This window comes from Urocitellus parryii, chromosome 12 (genome assembly GCF_045843805.1).
Source record: "Urocitellus parryii isolate mUroPar1 chromosome 12, mUroPar1.hap1, whole genome shotgun sequence".
Lineage (NCBI taxonomy): Eukaryota > Metazoa > Chordata > Mammalia > Rodentia > Sciuridae > Urocitellus > Urocitellus parryii.
In genome coordinates this window covers 53571815-53591540 of record NC_135542.1, presented here as the reverse complement: position 1 = coordinate 53591540, position 19726 = coordinate 53571815, and the positions used below count along the sequence as shown (strand labels likewise).

Below are 19726 nucleotides of genomic sequence, written 5' to 3'. Positions count from 1 at the left end.
CTCCCATAGGACCCAGGCATCACTATCAATGGAAAGAGGATCTCTTTCGTCTTTTAAAGCTTGTCAAGATATTGGGAGTCATGGAAGCTCTGGAACCTTCTCCATAAATTTTTTTTTTACACAAACACAAGTGACTAGATTGGAGAGAATTGATTTGTTTTTATAGTGAATATTGACAAGGCCTTCACAATAAGGTGAGAACATATTGTGTTCATCTACTTATTATTTGTCTATAAGTGACTCACAGATTAAATGATCATATCCCAGGACTGACGTTAACATGTAAAGAACATAAAGCATAGTCTAGCAACGGAACTGAGAATCAGAAAATCTCCCCAGGGCTCAGAATGGCTGCCTGGAAAAAGAGGACTGTTTCTTTCCCTTCAAGTGGCTTCCTGATTTTGATCCTGCTAACCAGTCCATTCAGTCTCTCAACTGGTCAGTTCCATCAACCATTAGGGTAGTGGGGTGTTCCCACTGCTAAAAAGTGGGACTCCCATGTTTTCTCAAAGACTGCAGGGCCCTCTGTGTCTCAGCTGTGTGTGTTAGGTGTGTGTGAGTGTGTGCTAGTGTGTGTGTACGTGTGTATGTGTGATCCAGAAAGTGTGTGAATGTGTATGTCCAGTTCTTTGGGAGCCTACCTTCTTTCATTCATGCTACAAAGTAGCTTCCATCAAATATCTATTTACTACCAGAACTACTCTGCTTAACCCTCCCTCATGGCTCGAATATGAATACAGGAGCTCAGGAGGGCCAAAAGCCCCACTGATCCCTCTGTATATATGACCTCCCCCTTCTGACTACCCATCTGGGCTTGGGCCTGGTACGAGGCCTAATCTCTTGTTTCTATTTTGTTTTGCTTGTCTTTCATTTAACAAAAATGTATTAACCACCTCCTATGTGACTGACACTTTTAGGTCCTGGACACAAGGCAGGGAATAAAACAGAGCAAGTCCCCTTCTCAGAGGGTGCACATGCTAGTGTGTACACATGACATAATTTCAAAATGTGATGTGCTTAGAAGAAAAGGAAGGGGACATAGATGACAGCAACAGAGCCCTGTGGTGTGTGCATGTGTGTTGTGTCAACGGAATTTTTTTTTTCGTACCAGGAATTAAACCCATGGGTGCTTAACCACTTAACAACTGAACCACATCCCCTGCCCTTTCTACTTTTTATTTTGAGACAGAGCATCCCTAAGTTGCTATGGTTGGCCTCAAACTTACAATCCTCCTGCCTCAACCTCCGAAGCCACTTGGGATTACAGGCATGCACCACCGTGCCTGGCACAATAGAGTACTAAGCAAGAAAATTCCAGGGGCCTTCAAGTGTGTATCAGAGCAGAACCAGGAAATGCTATGGTTACTGGTATTAGGGTCCCAATTTTTGTTCATGACTGGTGTGCCCTGGGGAAACTTCAAGGCCTTCCACAACATAGATACCACTCTTCTAAGCTCTAGAGACCTTGACCATAAAGTGTGCTGAGACATAGCAGAGGGTGAGTGGAGAAGGGGAGTGTGCTTCCACTGAGCTCTCTGGGTCAGTGGGAATGACCTGGGAGTTGAAGGCCATGTGCAGCATCCAAAGAAGCAATGGGAACCTGGTCTCAAGCCACTGGCTTTGCTATTTGAGAGCAGCAGGATTCTCTGGTCAGTGGAGCTTTCATTGAAAGTAAACTAGAGGTCTTGATAAAAGATGCTCCAATCAGACTGAAGGAGGACCCAACCAATGGTTGGGGACCCAAGAAAGAGTCTAGTCCCATAACAAAAATTATTTTATAGAAGACTGTTGATGTTAATTATTTTATGGAAGACCATTGATTAACATCAATGGTCTTCCATAAAATAATTTTTGTTATGGGACTAGACTATTATTTTTGTTATGGGACTAGACTATTATTATTTCAGTGCCTGGTAATATCAGGATTCACAGCTCTGTGGTCTTCTTGGCCTTTTCTTCATACTTATTGTCCTATGGTTACAAAACACACGACCACGTTATAGGTCGAGAACAGAGAGAACCATCTCTTCCCTTCTTTCTCTAGCCTATTGATCTTGCATTCTTCACCTTTTCTGTTTGGCCACCGTTTGATCCTAATGTCCCACTGATTTCCTTTCTGCCCTTGACTTTGGGATTTCTTACCCTCCATGGTGTCTCACTGTCCAATTCATCTGAGATGCTCAGGGACCTAGACCTGGCAGAACATTTGTTCTTTCTAGCTCAAAATCCCCTGCCAGTTGGGCTGCCGGTACCTCCATCAACCCATCTCCCAGAGGCATTACAGTCCCAAGGGCCTTTGTAAGGATTTTACTCTGTGAGTCTTGCCAAACAATAGGCCAGATCCTCTAAAGTACAGCAGTGCAGGGGCCTGGACTCCCACATGGTTGCCTCTCTCTCTCTTAGGAGGCAGCAAATCCTTATGACATAACCCCATGGGTGCCGCACTAGATCAAGTCTTCTTTCCCAATTTTTATAGAAAAACTTCCGAATGCACAAGTCCATGACTCTTCAGGCCTGAGTGGGGCAGAGCTGGTTCTGAAACTCCACCACCAATTCCCACTTAAGCCTCAGCACCAAGTCCATATGCGTAGCCGCAGATGGGTGAATGCTAGGTACCCATGTCAACATCAATGCTTTATTAGCACAGCTTTGGCCCAAAGCCAACTTGGGAGTAACCAAATTAGCCCTAAAGCCTCCCTTAACTTAATTTTTACAGCTCTGCTTTCAGGATAGTGTTTTTTTCTGTGACCTTTCTCTTCTCCCATGTGTCAGTGACTTTCCCTCGGGGGGCAGGGGGGTGGTTGAGCACACAACACAGCAGCCATCACAGGAGCCATTAGCTCCTGCAGATTGCGGGGTGTCAGAGCTGTTTAGGGTAATTCAGTCCTGAAAGCAGCTTTTATCTCAACAGCCCTGACTTGCCACCCCATTGATGGGGAGCCAGCTCACTCTCAGATCTGTCTAGCTCCCAGCAGGAAGGAACATGGGCTTCAGGTCTTTGTCCCCTGGGATATTTCAGCATCATCAGGCATCTCTCCTGTCTAGAGGAAGACCAAGAAGTAAAAGTATAAACTAGATCATGCATGTGAGCACATCTAGCAAAAGGCAGGCTGATGATATAAGGAGCATCATCACCACCTTAACTTCTCACTATTAAAAAAAAAAAAAAAAAAAAAAAAAACAGAGAAATGACCAGAAAGCTTTATAGGAAGGAGTGGGGAGGGCAGAGTGAGCTGTTCACGTGTACACTTGTGCACAGATACATAGGCACAGGTGCATGCATAAGCATATCTGCATCATGTGAATAAGGCACATATGTGTATATGTGCACCTATGTACACGCGAGGAAATTCAGTCTGAGAACATGGAAAATTCAACCAAAAACTGTGTTGTAGAAAGAGCCAGAGTGACACATCCCTCCTCACTCATCCTCCAGTTGGCTCTGATATCACAGGCCTATTGTGTAACTTTTCTACATGATTCACTATCTTATGACATAAAAGTAACAAATTTCCCCCATCCTTATCCACTGACCTAACATGATTGTGAGAAGCTAAGTTTATTGGGGAGTGGAGATGTTACACAAATATACTGTAATTAAATATACTGGAACAAAGACTTAAACATTCAGAATCACAGATCCTTTTCTCTGAAGTTAGACTTCAAGTACCTTCCACCATCCACCAAATATGAATAGCAACATTTAAATACTTTTCACAACTGCAAAGTAAAGACTGGGTACCCTTCAGCCTGAAACAGGGAAAGACCACTCTCACCTGACACTGTAAAGTAAGATTAAACAGAAGAGACATGCCGAGGTTCTGAGGAAGCAGAGAAGAAATGAATCCATGTAAAATATTTATGCCTGGGATCATTTAGCGAAGGGTCAGATCGCCCTAAATAACTTATTAAGTCTGGGGAGCCCTACCGAGAAAAGATAAAATTATGCTTAGTGGGTTGATTCCAGGAGAGGTAGAAGATGCTGTAGCAGCAGGTTCAAGGCCATGGTCACGGGGAACATCCCTGAAGTGAAATGAAAATGAAAATCCAGGAGTAAAAAAAAGCAGGTGGGGGGAATCTGTCCAGAGAAGTGCTATAAAGAGGTTGATCCTAGCAAATGAGCTACGATTTTTTCATGCTATAAATTTTTTTTCGGAGACTCAGAAAAACGCTGTGATGGTGGTAACAGCCTAGAATTTTTCTCTCTCTGAATCCCTACATGAAGACAGAGAAATCCTATATAAAACCAAAAACACTTCAACTACACCTACAACAAAATTCAATGACAATTTTTCTCCTCAGATCCCAAAATACAAGTGAGTGAGGACAAAGCATCACCTCACATCACACACAGTAGGGTAGCATTGGTACAAGAGCAAAGAGAGGGCAGGACAGGGGGCCCCAAGTAAGAGCAGCTGCTAAAGTGGGAGAGGCTCTGCCCCACCCAGAGGTGCCCGAGCACAAGGGGCCCAAGGAGAGAGCTGAAGAGCCCCAAGGAATCTGGCCAGGTCTCCTTCCCAGGAAAGCATCCACACTGAGAAGAAATTTTTAGAAGTGAGTCAGTATTGAGTAGGATGGGGATAGTAGAGACAAAAAAATAAGAGGATATCCAGGTAAAGTGGGCAGAGCCAGAACCTTGGAGTACAAGCCGCCATGTTCTCATGTTCACAGGAGAGAGTAGAGGGAGCCCTGGGAAGTTCAAAAAGCTCCTGACCCCCAAAAGCTCAGGAAAATTAATTTCACACAAAAACACATAGCAGAGAAGTATCAAGGTCAAATCCTGTACAAAATTACAATAAGAAAAAAAGAGAACAAAGAGGGCAGAATAACACCCCTGTAGAAAATATAGCCTACCAGAAAGATCTGTCCTGGTCTAAGTCAAAACAATAAACTCTGATTTCAACATGAGCTAAGACACTGAGGACATGACCCAAGACGTAAAAATAACATGAATCAATGTTTTAAAAGCTCAAAAGTTAGGTGATGTAGCTCTCAGAAAGGAATTTGGAATAAAAGGAAAATTTTCAGAAATGAAATATTAAACTAAAAGGAATGAAGAGCAAATAAAACAGTTAATGCCTTACCCAAAATAGAGTGAAAAGAGGACATTTTTAAATATCAAGAAGGTGACATCCATCAAGAAAGGGTAAAAAAAAAAAAAATCCACTGTACAAGTAACAGTAATCCCTGAAGAAGAAAAACAAAGAACTGGAACAAAACCAATACTTAAAACTGTAAGTCAAGGCAAGGATCCTTATCAAAACTGCTTATTAAAGGAGTGCAGTACACACCCAAGAACACTGACCCAGAGGAGCTATAGCAACACAAATTCTGGGAAAATTTCTGGATGTCAAAGAAAAAGAAAAAAAAAATGGGCACCTAAGGAAAATAGCAAGTGATTTGTTAAAGAAGGAAATTTAAATTATCAGAATTTTTAAAACAGTAACAGTTTTAAGTCAGAAGAAAATAGAAGAGCATATTTAATCTACTCTAGGGAAGAAATAGTATCAATATCCAAGAACTCAATAAATATTTCTTCCTTTGAAATCTACTTAAAAAACAAGATTCAGAAAATAAAAAAAAGAAGAGAAACATCAACATAAGGACTTTCATGACCGTTAAACATAGTACTTATAGAACTAATAACAAAGAAGGGTTAAACAGCAAAGAGTGACATGTAATGACAGTTTGCCCCACAGTGTGGATGTAGTCCAAGAAATGATAGGAGAATAGAGTGTACATGTACCAAAAAGTTCTCTAATTCCTCTCAATTTCTATATTAATAATGATGATAGTAGAATAAGTATTGTTTTTCCTAATGCTGTTGTGTGTATAAGGAAAGCTAAATTAAAATGATAGGATTTTCTAATTCCATTGTCATCTGTGTTCTTGAGAAACATGATTCTCAATGTGGAGAGAGAAATACAGATGTAATATAGAAGAGGTTAAATTTAAAAAAAAATTAATTCCGAATATGAATTGGAAAAAATTCATATGACTTCACCAGGCATAAGTGTGTGTTTCATATGGACGTAGGCTTATCCCGTTTACACACACACACACACACACACACACACACACACACACACGTGGATTTCCTAGCTCTACTCACTAGAACAGCCTAGAAACAATCACCCACCCAGTAGAGTAATCCGCCACAGCACCTGGCTCTCCGGTTTACAATACCTGTTGCCACTCATGGAAACCAGGGCTTTTAAGAAAATATCTGATTCCAGGTCTGGAAAAAGAAACATTTTGTTGTGCCATGTCTTTGAGGGTCAAAAGGACTCGAGAGGGGCTCTCAAGGACCAAAGATCTGACAACTTGAGCTTCTACAGAATAATAATTGTGATTAGGGCAACTTTAGAAGATGATAGAGAACTAATCCCATATCTTGAACATTGTTTGTAAGGAGAAAGAATTGAGCATTGGTAGTATCTTTCCTGTGTGACTGGAGTAACTGAATTGAAATGAGAGCAAGTATCCTTTATGAATGTATTCCAGCTTATAAATTAGGATAAAAAGATATAATTAAAATAGCATAGTTTTACAGCTCCTGATTAATAAATGGACCTGTACCCTGAGCTTCAACAAGTGCTAACATTAAAAAAAGACAGTGATAATTAGACATTAAGTACCTCCTGATGAAAGAACCCCACCTAAAGTCTTGCAAAGAGACCCAGCTGGGAATTTGCAGGAAAGAGGCACATGTTGAATTGTGCCATGGGATTGCAACCAGCAAAATCCAGAGAAAAGATACAGACCATGTGGTCCAGAGTCTTCAAAAGATAAAATAAGGAATAGAGGTAGAAGAGGATTCTATAGATTTAAAGAAACAATTTCTTTTTTTAATGGTCAAGATTAATGACTATAACTAGGGGTGATGAACATTTGGGTAATAAAACTACTGAGAAATGCAAGGAAGTGATTATGAGAGAAGCCAGGAGACAATTCCTTTTAGGAGTAAGGAAGGCACTGAAAGTGGAGAGGCCATTGAGGCTCTTATGAAGTCAGGGGCAATGTTCTGTTTCTTGACCTGGGCAGTGGTTAAATGGGTATTTGCTTTTTAATGACCTACTAAGTACGTATTACATTTGCTTTGTGCACCTTTCTTTGAGCTTTGTTTTAAAATTAAAAGGTTAGATTTTTTTCTCATCACTGAGGAGTCCTATATTGTCCTGCCATTAAATAGAACCAGTTTCATTCTCAAGTGCATACTTACAGAAATAGATTTCTTTCTTTTTTTGCACTTGCAACAGAACAAAAGAATAAAACAAGACTTTTAAAACTAAAGGTATATATTGTAATAATATTTACCGGGGCATCTGATTCCATAGTATTCCTTTGGTGGTTTTGAGTTGCCTATCTAATTATAGAGCCAATATCAGATTAGATTCTGAAGAAAGGCACATCACTCTATTATTTAAAGAGTTGAGATAGGTGGTAGAGATGTTTTGACCCCACTACGATCACCTTATTTTCATTTTGCTCTGGAAGTTCCCACTGACCAAAGATGTGACAACTTGAGTTTCTACAGGATAATAATTGTGATTAATTAAAACCCAAAAATATGTTTAAATTCATGAATTTTTAATGATACACAAATAATTATTTGGGCAATTTTAGAAGATGATGGAGAACTAATTCCATATCTAATAAGAGAACAATTAAATATTACCATGAATAAAAAAAGGTCACTTTTCCAATTTGTGTTAGTCAGTTTTTTGTTGCTGTGACCAAAAGACCTGACAAGAACATGAGACAATTCCTTTCAAGAGAAAGGAAGGAGCTGAGATTGGAGAGGCCATTGAAGGTGTTATGAAGTCACAGGCAAGGTGACTTAGAAGTCTCAGTCTACAGTTGGCTGCCTCCATTCTCTAGCCTGAGGTGAGGCAGAACATCATGGCAGAAGGGTATGGCAGAGAAAAGCTGCTCAACTCTCTCTCTCTGCTCAACCAGAAACAGAGAGAGAAGAAGGACTAGGGACAATATGTAATTCCCAAGGGCACCCCCAGTTCCTCCAACCATGCTCCACAGTTACCATCAGTGATCCATTCAAATTATTAATCCATTAAATAGATGAATCCATTGGTTAGGTTATAGGTCACATAATTTAATCATTTCACTTCTGAAGGTTGCTATATTGCCTAACATGGGGGAGGGATTTGTTTTTGGGGAGGGGGCACACCTCATATCCAAACCATAATACAATCTATGCCAAATGGTGTCATATACAATTATGGATGGGTGACTGATTATATCTACTTGGATTTTGATCTGATTCTTGTTCAGTAAGGTTTGGGGTACCAATCAAAATGGTTCAGTATGTCATAACTTTCAAGAAGTTTAGCTCAGTCGTTGGTTATAGACAAAATTTAATTCCATGGATCAGAATCAAAATGGTGCAAATTATCCACATGAAACACTGAGTGCTTTTGTTTGGTACAACACTTACAGGCCTTCAACACGAGGCAGATCCTTATTGTGGTGATTAATAGTGATAGTTGAAAACTTATTTTCCTTTGTACCATGCTTTATTTCTTTGCATTGAATTGAGTAGATGAGATGGCTTAGCAACAGTAATAAAAACCAGTACAATCGCTTTCTAGCCCGGTTTTTTTTTTAACATTGTGCTGTATATTACTAATTGATTTGTTTCTTCTTGAAGGGCTCTGCAATATACTTAAAATGAAACCCAGTGCTTAATGGATTTTTTCTTTACTCAGCTGTCTATAACCAATCAGTATTTTCATGTGTGTGGGTTCTTTTATACAATTTAGGTGTGAATGAGCACTAAACTACACTTGCAGTGTGTGGTGCTTTGTAGAACAAAATAAAGCCATTCCTTTTTTTTTTTCATAAATGACTTTTAATAAAATAGGGATTCATTTGTTTAAGTAAGAGAAAAAGGAAGGGGCAGGATTTCTCCCTTCCCTGCCCCCAATCCGGACTCCTCTCTGAGGGCTGTTTGATTCTTGTGTGGCTCCACAGAGCTTCAGGGGCCAATGAGAACCCTCTGCAGGGGAAATATGGAGACCCTTGTAACCTTAGATTGACGGCTCAGCATCAAGCCTGCCTCACTGCTGGTCTCATCGGGACTTTAATCTCCCTAAAACCAGAGTTTCACCGTGTTGCTTGTGGTACAGTTCCTCTTTCTTATATCTCTCTGCTTCCTGACCTTTGAACATTCCAGTCACTGGATTTCCCTTTTGATACCACCTGGCTCCCAGTGGCCTCTTTGAGAATTGACCCTTTCCATCTCTTTTCCTGGGCTGGTTCTCTTGACCTAGTAAATCCCACACTCCACTAAGCTAAACTACTACTGGGGCCACTGTGGGACTCTCTAGGATTGAGGGTCCATCCACCACAGTACCCTGACCAGACCCTTCATGGTGACTTGCCTACTGTCTGTGCCCGAGCAACCTTGGTATAGTCTGTCCTGGCTTGAAATGAGCCCCCAGCTCAGGGATTGAAAAGGAAGAAACATATCATTTAGAAAAGTTCATGGGGACTTCCCCATAATCCTAGCACTATTTTTATCCTTGAACTTGGCTTGACAAAAGATCTGCATTTAATCCCTGCCTTAACCAATTATCCACTCACTGCATAAGCTACAGAACAAGCACTCAGCTGCTCTGAACTTGAATTAAAGGGAATACTATAACTTTGCCTTCAGCTATACAAAGTGTCAGAACGTTTAAAGGCATTTAATACATGTATAAAAGCACAGTGCCTGACTTACATTGCCAGGGCAGTAAATATTGAGAGGTTTTGCCCCCTTCGTGGGTGGATTTACCTCTTAGGTATCTAAGGTCCAGGACCCCACACACACCCAGAAGGAAAGACAAGACAATTCAGGAAAAAAAAGCAGCTTCCACCTGCAGATCAAAGCTCACCTTGGTCTCTCCTGTACCCCAAGATATTTGATAACTCTCCTGCCTCTCACCTGCCTGCTTCAGTCCACAGGTTGTGTCCAGTGCCTTCTACTCTTGTGACAATGCTGAATATTCACCTAGCTCCTGCCTACCCTCTCATGGTTCTAACCTACCTTAGCCTAGAGCTGATCTTGTACCTGCCAGAACTGCTAGATCCTTCCTGCTTCCACCACCCCCTCTTCCAGATTGTTTCCTGTGGAACTTTACTAGGTCCATGATGCCACCAGGCTCAGAGCCACAGTCCCACCCTTGGGCAAGGATCTGGAAAATTTTAAAGTCTATTCCAAGCAAGCACCTTCACAGGGACTCTAGAAATCAAGCAGAATAGCAATTATCCTCACAGGTACCCACTGTTCTAGTAGACCCATCTCAAAAAAAAAAAAAAAAAAAAAAAAAAAAAAAACCAGATTTCTAGCATTAAGGAAGTTCCTAAGAAAGACCGGGAGATCAGGGACTCATGTAAGGATAATCTGAAAAAGGTGGAAGTCTTCAAGGCAGAAAGGAGAAGGAGTAACTCTCAATTTGGGCCCCTTCTTCAATGCTGACAGGCTCAGAAAAACCACTTGCTCTATCCAGAATGTTCTTTCTTCATCTGGACAAAGAGGTAGATGGGACTAGTCTATAAAACTGATTGACTATCAGGTTCTCTTGGAAAGGTTTTTACATAAAACAGCTCTTGCCTTCCCATCCCCACCCAGAACTACTGAATCTGGATTTCCAGGTATCTGTATTTTGAAGGTTCTTAAATGGTTTGGGAACCGCTGATTTGGTGATTTTTTTTTCTGTGACATTCTGTGAGATTTCAGACAAAATGAATGAAGGGAGCCAAAGGGAAGAAGCTTGAACAAGACACGAGAAGCAGGATAGCCCTTGCAGAAGGAGTTATAAACTCAAACTCCGTACTCTGAAGAAGTGGTGCTGGTGGGAAACATAAATTGATTCCAAACAAAATCAGGCAGATTTATGTGGGTCAGAGCCATCCAAGAGAGCAGGGAGCACCTCCATGCCTCAAAGGCTACTGGGAGCAGCAGATTTCTGGCTGGATGAATCATGAGCCTGACCGGGATGGCAAATCCTCTGTTCCCATGAAATCCACTTTAGAAAGACTTTCCTCTCTGGGCCTTTCCATCAGAAATCACTGAAAATAAAAACAAAATTTTGTGTAGAGAAACCACCTGAGACTACTATACATCCATTGAACTGGGAAAATACTAGTCCCTTTATTGAGAAATAGCCCTAGAGTCCCTCCTTTATGGGACGGAGGCATAAATCTTGAGATTGAGTGTCTGCTTCCCACAGTGAACATGAAGTGACACACTGTTTAAACTATATTCATGAGGCCTCTCTAATGCTGAATGACCCTTTGCCTAGGTCATCTTTTCACTTTCACAGAAAGCCTAAGCTAATCTCCATTTATTCAGGTTAGAAAATTGAGTCTCAGAGAGGTAATATAATCTAACCCAGGTCTCACAGCGGATCGGGGGCAAAATCCAGGATGAGAAAAATTGGCACAGCTGAATCTGGAGCCCATGCCCCTCTTCCTGTCTCACCAGATGTCCTACCTGGCCAAGATACAGAAGCCTAGTATTCCTAGGAATGTCTCGAAACCTTCTAAACAATGTTAGTTAAGCTAGACTGAAGCTAAAAGTGGGTCCCACTGAAGGCTCTCTCCCCCAGCAAACTCTTGAGAAATAAAAAAAAATTTTTAAATACACACACACACACGCACACACAAACTCTTTTATTTCCAGGATTGAATTCATCAAATAAATCACCATGCTTCTGTCCTCAGGTAGATGAGGCTACTCCAGAACCAGGCCATTTGCCATAGGTGTAGATGGGTCTGCAGAATAGGCTTCAGTTTGGAGATAATGGGAAAGGTAGATTTATCAACTCACTTTCAGAACTTTTCTTTTTCTCCCAGCCCCACTGAGTTGAAATCCCCAGGTGCTGCTGGCATGGGATCCATATTCACAGAACCTCCCTCTGACCCCATTTCCGGTTTCAGGATACAGATAGGTGCTATTGATACAAGTCAGAGTTTTAGAGTTTGGGACTTCACGATGGCTTTCCTATCCCTCTGCTTCTTTTAACATGCCAATCCAGCCCCAGATAAAGAAACTAGATCAAGGTCTCATAAACAGCAGTTGATGAGACTGTCCCCAAACCCAGGTGCTCTTGCTGATTCCCAAGCCGTGGTCCATCCACTTCACACCAATAGCACAGCCTGCAGGTGGAATTTAGGCTCTGGTGAAGGTAAAAAGGCAACTGGCCAAAAATGTTCTGCTAAAATACATTTTGTAAAGAGTTAGACCTTTGAATTAATAAGACTGCCCCCTTTATAACACAAATAGAAAGTTAACCATTAGCCCTACATACCAAAGGTAAATGGACTCACTACCTCCCAGTCCTTGAAATGACTTTCAGAAGACAAACAGACCATTCATTTGATAAAATTGAAGCATGAGTGCTGTGTTGGATAGCTGAATGTATTGGAGCCCCAGTGGAACTTCGTGCTTTTGACCTTGGGGCCAGGGCCCTCTCACAAAAGCCCACCACAACTGGCCCAGTTTTCAAATTATCAATCCTGCCCAGCATAATCTCTGTTTGTTTATAATTGGCAACCCCAATTAATCTCTTTTATGTTCATCACTAAATTAGTTCAAAGTCTTCAATTTTTTTTCACTTTAATGTTTTAGTGAACAAAGCTATGTATACTTAAACTAAGTCTTCCATCATTTCCTGGGGGTACAGTTTGACCTAATCTCTCTTTAAAGAAAAATAATCTTGACAATCTGATAATGAGATTTTTTTCTTTTAAGTAAAAATAATTTATCAAGAATACATTTTTTAAAGTTTTTCTAAGTTGTTAAAAAAAAAAAAAAGAAAGAAAGAAAGAAAACTATGCTAGAATTGTGGCCAAAAAGAAATCCAAAAACTCCCCAAGGTCTGGCCTGGCTCAAAGATAGAAAGTTTGAAAGGAAATAGCTCAGTGGTTGGTAATGAGGTGACGGGGGAGGGTTTGTGCTGAGTGTTCCTGCAATGTCCCCAGAAAGCCACCCAAGGATATTAGGCAAGGACAGAGCTCACTAAGAAGTGGGCTTAGGAGAAAAAAAAGGCAAAATTTGACAAATTTGACCCATTTTTTCTTTCTTTTTTTTTTTTAATACTCTCTTTTGCATACAGAACCTGAAAGTTACTCTCATTGCATTTCTAAGTCCAACTTGGTTTTAATAAGGAAGTTGAGGCCTGATGTTCAGGGTCTGTGACCAAGTGTCTGACAGACAGAGCCATAGCCAGGAGTGGGAGACTTCCTGCTCCCACCTGTCCTGGGTGCCTGGGCCAATGGTGGGGTCATGGGGCTAGTACTATGTCTAATTTCTATTTTCTGTCTTCTCAAAGCTACAAGTTTCCTATATGCACATGCCAAGCCTTTGGAAGCAGGTTAGCAACAGTCATAGTAGACCAGATGGAGCACCTTTAGTTTGCCCATCTCTGTGCTGGACTCTATGAGAGACCAGGAGAATTCTAGGTCAGGTCCATGTCTGTGTCCCATAAAAGGACACTTTACTCCCTCCTCTGATGGCCCATAGCACAGTATTACCTGGATCTTTCTATGGCTTTTTTCCCCTGGCACCTAGTAAGCTCAAGAGAAATTTCCAGTTTGAATGGCAGTATTTCTTGACCCAACCATGATACCATCTTGGAATGCATGTTTGAACCTTTAGAGCTGACAACTTGGAGACAGCCCAGAGAGGCCTCTGGAGAAAGCCAGGCCAGGCCAAGTGAGTGACTGTCTCTCCTTTTGTGCCACAGTTCACTGGCTGTTCACCACATGCGGGGCCAGCGGACCCCATGGCCCCACACAGGCCCAGTGCAACAATGCCTACCAGAACTCCAACCAGAGTGTGGTGGTAGGGAGTGAAGGGCCCCTGAAGGGCATCCAGATCTGGAAAGTGCCAGCCACTGACACCTACAGGTATGTACGGGAGAGGGGGAGGCCGAGGGGCAGACCCATTTCCCTGAAGAGGATTGGAGTCCTGCCTGTGAATGCATGTCCCTGGGGTGCTTGAGCATGCCAAGGCTCAAGGGCCACAGATGGCGGCCTGCAGTAAGGTGTAAGGCCTGGAGACCAAATCTGGCTCACACACTGTTGTGGCGATGATAGGCATGCATTAGCTAGCTACATAAATATCACTAATAATTATAATTACGATGGACTGTCCTTTGAATACTACTTGATGTTCTTCAGATGAGACAAGGTGTGTAAAACTATTTGGAAAACAAAAATACTATGCACACAAAAGCTGATGCTCTTGTGTTTGTCCTTACCCTCTCTTGGACCTTCACTGTTTGCATGTAAAGCAAGCCGTTCTCTGATGCTCATCCTCACCCCAATCCCAACTCCACAGTTTTCCACCAGGGCAAAGCCAGGCAGGAGGAGGCCTGACTCCCCTGTGCTACCTTGAGGCCACGGCACTAAGCAAAGCTTGTGGTGAGATTGGAGGGCTGACTCCGCGTGTCTGGGTGGGTTTGGGGAATCGGAATTTCCACCTAGTTGCCAGGTGGTACCGATGCCGCCTTTGAGAGTCTCTGAGTTCTTCAGACCCGGGACTTAGTCAAGCCTGTGTAGTCCTTTTCCAGGCTCTAGACATCAGCAGGGCCCACACAACAGCCCTCATTTTACAATTAAGGAGACAGACTCAGAGAGCCAACAGTATCCCTCCAGGCACCTCATCTAGAATCAGCCTCCAACCTCAGACATCTAAGGTGTGGCCTCACTGCAGCCTCCTCCACCCAGCCCTACACCGCTGGGCTAGCCGGGAAGCATCCTCACTGTAAGTGTTGGCGCCTGGTGGTGCTCTCCTTCCCCTCCCTATGTTCCAGGACAGGGGCTTCTCAGGTTTCTCTGTTTTCTCTCTCCAATTTAAGGGTGTTTTGTGATATCCTGATTCCTTGGCAAGTGTATTCTGGGGAGGGCCCTAAGTGCTTTTTAAGTGACATTCTGGGCAGGAACATAATAACAAGGTTTGACTGCAATCAGGTTAGCTGTTTCAGGTCCCATCCACCCTCAATAAATGTCCCAAAGACCCAGTAAGTACACCAAGCAAAGCCAGACCTCCCCTTGCTGCCCAGCAGAACCTCCCTGTGTCCCAGAGCAGGGAGGAAAGGATTCCTGGGGAGAGGTGATGAAAGCTCGTTGAGAATCCACCTGGTATTTCTCCTGCTTTGAGCAGGGAGGTGAGTGGCATGGTTACTGCTGATACCCTCAAGATTTCCTATGAGAAAACTGGAGTCAGGGAAGCTCAGCTCCAGATCGAAGACTACACAGTGACAGATCTGGCATTGAAACCCAGGGCCTCCGCCTTAGAGTCTGTGCTCCTTGCACTGACACCCACATCTGGACTCTGGGAGGCACACAGAGGCTCGGAGGGACAGGAAAGGAGATTAGACATAGGAACCGTCTACAGCCCACCTCCAGGAAGCCTCTGGAAATGAGAGCCTAGAAAGAGAAGCCAAGCCACCTGAAGGGAGCAGTAAAGTAGGCGGAGCCCCATCGTCCCCTCCCAGCCCAGGGCATTTCCAGAGCCAGATGGAAATCAGCCAGGGACAAAATATAAAGACTTCCCTGATGCTTCTCCCACAGAAGTTCACAGTCAGGAGATACCTGACCTGGGGTCCTCTTGGGCTTCAGTCCCCCTAGACATGGGGCCCACTTCCATATTTAGAAGAGGCTCCTCTGCCCATTAGTATGCAGCAGCAGAGCACTGGCCCCGACCCAGCTGCTTATGACGATGATGCACCCAGCACAAAGCCTCCGAGCAGGAGGAGCACCTCCCCTATGGACAGAGAACTCAGCAAGAACAGCAGCAGGCAGCTGCAGAGGCATTTCCAGGGACAGACCCATTCCGTCAGCATTAGCTCCTGACTTTCCTGTTTCTGATGACTTTAGTCTGACTTCTTCAGATGGGCTCTGGGTTTTGAAAGATTTGGCCTGCCAGAGGAACTAAACTTATTAAATAATAATTAACTCACTTTCCCATGTATTATTAATCACAGCCTTCTTAAGCCTAGTCAGGTTTCTGATCCGCATGAAGTGCCACAGAATTGCCATGCTGCATTGATGTAACCCCAGCTAACACTGGAGAACCGTTTCTACCCTCCCTTTGAAATGTTGAGACTCTCTCGCAGTCCCTAGCATTGACGGGTGTTTGCGTAATTGATAACATATACAAGGAGCTGTTCTTCGATTGAAACAGGTGTTTTTAGTCAGCTTTTGTGACCAGAAGACATAACAAGCACAACTTAGGGGAGGGAAAGTTTACTTTGGCTCACTGTTTCAGAGGTTCGGTCCGTGGTCGGCTCAGGGCCTCGCTCTGGGCCTAACGTGAGGCAGAAGAAGGGCCTGGCCAAAGAAATATGCTCGGTTCATGCCCCTCCAGGAGCAGAGAGAGTTCTGCTCGCCAGGGATAAAATATAAACCTCAAAGACACATGGCCATGACCTGTTTCCTCCAGACACACCCAACCTGCCTACAGTTACCACCCATTCAAGTGGTCCTGTGATGTCTCCACTGGGCGTGGAGGTGAGGGGAAGGGGGCTAACACTTACCAAACACCACAGGCCAGGGTGGGGCCTCCATTGCCTGGGCTTCCTCTGGATGTATGTGGGGGAAAGCACCCTCTACTCTTTACGTGGACCCCTCTCCCACCTTCTTACTCATTTGCCCACCACAAAGGAGGAGGCCCAGAAAGCGGGAGCTGAAGGAGGGGCTGGGAAGAGTAGAGTTGGGGCTCCTCCTCTTCCGCCCCGCCACCTGCTTTCTCTGCCCTGGATTTGCCTGTGCCTCTGTCAAAACAGCAAGGGGTGAGGGGGTCATATTCCATGCAAGCCCCCTGCCCTGGTGTCAGTACTTGTTCCCCTCCTGCCGTGCAAATCTCAGTGAACCACAATAATTACCTGTCTGGGGCTTGTGCCTGACCCCAGGTTTACCAAAGTGAGTGAGAGCCAGCCCCAGCCCCAGCCCCAGCCCCAGCCCCAGAGGAGCGGCAGCCCTGGGGACAGTGGACTTGGGAACAAGCATTTCCATGTGATGGAGAAGAATGAAAATGGATGTTGACTCAAGGTACCCTGTCAGCGGCCGGGGGGACATTTCTCCCAGTCTTAGTAGGTGAAGAATTTCCTCAAGGAGACAGAAGCCAGAGTCCCCTCTGACGGCAGTAAGAGTGGTCTCCAAGGAGGCAGGGGGGCGGAAGGAGCAGGGTGGCAGGTGCCTGCTGTGGTCCTGCAGGGAGTGGGCCAGGCTGGAGCCAGGCCACTGGAGCCTTGCTTCCCAGATGCCTTTAGCTCCCTTTGATTGCAGGAGGTGGGAGGAACAGAAAGGAGCCCCAGGCCAACAGAGCAGGTTCCAGGCAGTAGCTGTCATCCAGGCAAGAGAGAAAGGAACCACAGCAGGGAAGGGAAACCAGGATGGAGAGGAGAGGGCAGGGCTGGGAGGACTTTGGGAGGTGGGGTGACTGGGATTTGAGAACTGAATGGATGGGTGTGGGCAACACTCAGGACAGCACCCACATTTCTGGCTTGAGGGCTGCAGGGAGCAAGGAGAATATCAGCCACTCTTCTAAGGAGCTTGATGGAGAAGGGAAGGCAAGGGTGGGGCACATGTGACAGGCACCTGGTTAAGGGGGACTTCTGAGCCAAGTTGTTCTGCAGGAGACCATGTCCAGAGTGTGCCTGAGGAGGTGGGTGGTGCACGAGGGAGAGGGTGGGAGGCCACCAGTGCCCACGGAGAGCGTGGATTAGGGAGCCTGTGCTGGGGGGCGGGCCTCCCTTAGAGGCCTGCCTCTTAGAATGGAGATGGACCTCATCTAAGCTTCACCTTAGAATGCAGATGGACCATGACAGAGCCCAACTCTAATGACCAAGAGGGGCATTTTAGAGAGAGTATGGAGTGCCCGCAGAGAGGCAGTCACTCAGCTGATCGCCGGTGCCTCTGGCTCTTTCTGAATCCCCCCAACCCTCCAGCCCCCCGTCCTGCCTGCCTGCCTGCCTCTGTAGACTTCAGCACCCCTGCCCCCGCCCCCTCCGCAGAGCACACATAAAAACATTTGTCAAACACGGCCCACAGCTCCTGTTGGCAGTTCTCACATGGGGCAGTCACTCTTCACACATAACGTACAGAGGCCCCAGAGCCCAGCTGGAGCCAGCTGACCCAGGCCACAGCTGTTCCTGCTGGTCTCCATCAGTGACATTCATTTCCTTACCTGGCTCCAGGGACCAGCGTGTGCAGCTGGATAACCATAATTCAACCCAATGCACAAACAACCATGGACACACACACACACACACACAGGCACTGAGCTGCAGGATGCCTACTGTGTGCTGAGCACTGAACCACGGGGCTCTTACTGTGGGCCAGGCACTGAGTAGGTACCACAGGACTCGAGGACATGACTGAGCCTCCAGAGTCTCACGGTCTCTGGAAAGACCACAGGGCGGGAAAGTTCCGTAGCAGCCCACGACGCCCATCAAGCTCTCGACAGTAGTAGAAGCGATGTCCCAAAGCATGACGAGCTGCCTCAGTCCTTGCACAGGGAGCCCTCGCCATGAAGAGCCCAGAGTAGGCAGGGGCAGGGGCAGGGGCAGGGGGTCAGGCCAAGATCAAGGAGCTGTCAGCAGGATGGAGTTAGAGGTCGCTGAGGTCCTTTCCAGCTCTGCACTGTCAGGAAGGTGCTGAGGGAAGAATAGACCAGACCAAGTGCCCAGCTCATCGATGCAATAGGAACAGGACCCAGTGACCCCTGAGGAGCACACACCTCCCCAACAGGCCCCTCTAACACCAACCCCCAGGGGTGTCACCTGATGGCCCAAGTGACCCATTTGGAACTAGTATGACTGTACATTGGATCAGAAATTCCCTGCCGCCCAGTCCCTGGCCACACTGGCAGGCCCCCGGCAGTTCTAGGGGACAGGCCAGCCAGATCTTAGCGTCCTGATTTCACAGATGGGGAAATTGAGACTGAGGAGGGAGGGACCCGGCCCCAGCAACAGTCAGGAGTCAGAGCCCTGAGGTCTCTCTTGGCCACACCCTGGTCCACTCAAAGGGGGTACAGGAGAGAAATGGGGTGCTCTGTGTTCCCCTGAGTGGGGGCTCTCTCCTCCCTCTCCTAGGTGGGTACAGAAGCCACCAACACGCTGCACACCAGCTGTGCTGTCATTTCCAGATCCGGCAGGCAGTTGCTTTGATTTGCTGCTAATTCTTTATTTAAAAAAGATTCACAACTCAATTACATCAGGTAACAATAGCTCACAGTCAATAATACAAAATGCAAACCCAATAAACATGCATTCTGACCAGGGGACATGGATTTAGATGAGGGGGGGGGGACAAAAAAATTACAGCGTCAACTCTTTGAGAGCAGTATCTTGTAATTTCCAGTAAATTGGAATCACTGCAAGTCATTTTCCCCACTTGAGTGGCAGGTATATTAATTTCTTGTCATTTGTCAACCATCAAAAATAAATTGTTTGCAAGGGTCCAGGAGAGCACTTCAGAGATTTGGGCTGCAGTTGTCATTCTGACGTGAGTATGTGTGATGTTATTATCAGGGTTTGGGGTCTTCAAAAATTCTAAGACTGGCTTGTGCTTCCCAGGCTGTGTACAGGGTGGGTTCCAGGGGAAACTGTACAGCCTTGACCCAGATCTCCTTGGCCACACTCTGGTCCACCTCCTGCCCCCTTCTCGTTGGTTCACCTCCTTCTGCCTCTCAGAAGCCACCCCCAGGAGAGGA

The 19726-nt window shown here is 45.0% G+C and overlaps 1 protein-coding gene across 1 annotated transcript in view; it reads left to right on the top strand.

Annotated features, from left to right (window-relative positions):
• Alk (ALK receptor tyrosine kinase) overlaps positions 1-19726 on the top strand; it is a 647158-nt gene that overhangs the window by 585203 nt on the left and 42229 nt on the right. Inside the window, exon 12 of the mRNA XM_026390638.2 lies at positions 13752-13914. Coding sequence (XP_026246423.2) covers positions 13752-13914 — 163 coding nt within the window. The remainder of the gene's footprint in view (positions 1-13751; positions 13915-19726) is intronic.